The 2,015-nt window shown below is 60.0% G+C and overlaps 1 protein-coding gene across 1 annotated transcript; it reads right to left on the reverse strand.

Moving 5' to 3' along the window:
• Positions 1-1,152: 1,152 nt before the first annotated feature.
• On the reverse strand, positions 1,153-1,849 carry K452DRAFT_293405 (uncharacterized protein). The gene has a single exon (XM_033541561.1). It carries the CDS (start codon positions 1,725-1,727, stop codon positions 1,236-1,238), a length of 492 nt encoding a protein of 163 aa, XP_033390915.1. The 5' UTR covers positions 1,728-1,849; the 3' UTR covers positions 1,153-1,235.
• Positions 1,850-2,015: the final 166 nt, after the last annotated feature.

Here is a 2,015-nt window from a genome sequence, read left to right on the forward strand (position 1 = left end):
TTTTTTTTCTCTTTGGTTGCCCAAAGAGGCTGGCTGGCTGCCACTCAGTCCTTCCCAATGCCGCGTAAGGTTGTGCTACATGGAATCAATCCATAACAGAGCTACAACACAACACAAACAACCGAGCACAAGCATCAACAATCAATGCCGCTGTAGGCTGTAGGTTGTAGGAACTAGCTAGCTAGGCCGCTCTAGCTAGCTACTCCTAGCAGGCATGGCAATGTACGGCTAGCTGGCCTGCACCCAAACGGGCCAAGAGCGGCAGGCAGCAGGCCGGTCTTATCTGGAACAGGACCTTGAACAGGGACAGGAACAGGAGCTTGCGTACACTTGGAACATGCAATACTGCTATTGTGCCATTGACTGCCATACTAGCTCCCGACGCGTTCGACTAACTACTACACTGCACTATTGTACACTACACTGTGGCCCTGCTGCGGGAGCGTCCGTATTGTATAGCGTGGCATGGCATGGCTGGCTCTCTTAAACGGAGGCGCGTTGATGCCCGGTTGGGCATGTGTGTGGGTGTGGACGTATAGAAGGGTGTGCGGGGAGGGCGAGATAGAAAAGAAAACGAGAGAAAAGAGAAATCTGGCAAGAGAGAGAGAGAGGTGACTGCGGGAGAGGGCAGGCTGCTGAGCGGCTGGGTAGGTAGGCAGACAGCCGCTCTCTCAAACCCGACACTCATCCTTCCTCTCGTGAACGAACATCCCACGGAGAAGTACGATGGCGGGCGAGCTCGAGCTCGGGTCGGCTCGACCACCACACTCACCAGCCACGAAAACAACACGGGACAACGGCGGCAGCAGCAACAGCAACATCATCATCATCACGCATAGCGCACACGCACACACACACACAGACACACAGCAAGCGAAACCCCCCACCACGCCCGCTCCCAAAACCCAACCCATCCGCGCTTACGACCTGCAGCCCCAAGACCATCCAGCCATCAGGGTCCAGCCAGCCCACCCATCCAAAATGGCGTGTCCAGTGTCAGGCCCTACCAAGCAAGCTACCTAGTAGCTACCTACACGCTACGCTACAGTACGTACCGACCGGATCCATCGAAAGATTGACGGCGCTTTTGTGGGTTCGCTGCTGATCTCGTTAGCCCTGTCAGGACCCCCGCTCACGGCCTTGCCCCATTGGGGGGGGGGGCGCCACGGTGCGAGCTTGCGAGCTTGCGAACCTGAGAGCCTATGGAGAGCCTATGAGCCTGTGAGCCCGCGAGCTTAGAAGCCTCCGAGTCTGGGTGCCTGAGAGCCTGGAAGCCTGCGAGTCTGGGAGCTCGTGAGCCTGTGCCCGCGACGCCGACCCCCCGCCCCCCCTGCCCTAAACGACACGCGAGCGCCCGCCCGCCCGCTCATCCGCTGGCGTCGGCGATGCGATGTGCTGGATGAGTGGGTACCTACTGTGTGTGCGCGCGCGCTCGCTCGCTCGCAACAACCGCCGCCGCCGCCGCCGCCGCCGCCGCCCACGCCCACGCCCTCGGTTTCGCTGCGAATGCGCGCGCCTGCTTCGCGTGGGCTTGTGTGCGTGTGCGTGTGCGTGCTCGTGCCTGCTGCTGCGTGTGGGACGCCGTCGGCGGCTTCGGCGTCGGCAGTCGTCAGGTGTCGTCGTCGTCGTCGTGCTTGCCCGACCCCCCCGCCGCCGCCCACTGCCCTGCCCTGCCCTGTCCTGCCCTGCTCAGCCCAGCCCAGCCAGCCCTGCGCCGTGCCAATCATTGCGAGCGGGATGCGCGCGCGCGGGGTCCGCGGAAGCGAGCGAAAGTTCGGTGAGCAGGGGTTTTTTTTGGGGGGGAAAATCGGTATGTATGGATCGATGGATGGATGGGGGTGGGGGTAGGTATGGAAGAAAAAAAAAAAGAAAATAAAGAAAAAAGAAAAAAGACAGTCTCTCCACACACCACCGACCGGCACGGAACAAACGGGCAACCATCTTCGCGCCTGGCCTTTTTTCTCCATGATCCATGAGGGGGATTTGCGGGTACCGTGTGTGTGTTTTTTTTTTTT

The sequence above is a fragment of the Aplosporella prunicola genome (genome assembly GCF_010093885.1).
Source record: "Aplosporella prunicola CBS 121167 unplaced genomic scaffold K452scaffold_162, whole genome shotgun sequence".
Classification (NCBI taxonomy): Eukaryota; Fungi; Ascomycota; class Dothideomycetes; order Botryosphaeriales; family Aplosporellaceae; genus Aplosporella; species Aplosporella prunicola.

Bases quoted from the DNA above. Each gene is read 5' to 3' on its own strand.
- K452DRAFT_293405 (XM_033541561.1), bottom strand. From the start codon at position 1,727: ATGATTGGCACGGCGCAGGGCTGGCTGGGCTGGGCTGAGCAGGGCAGG.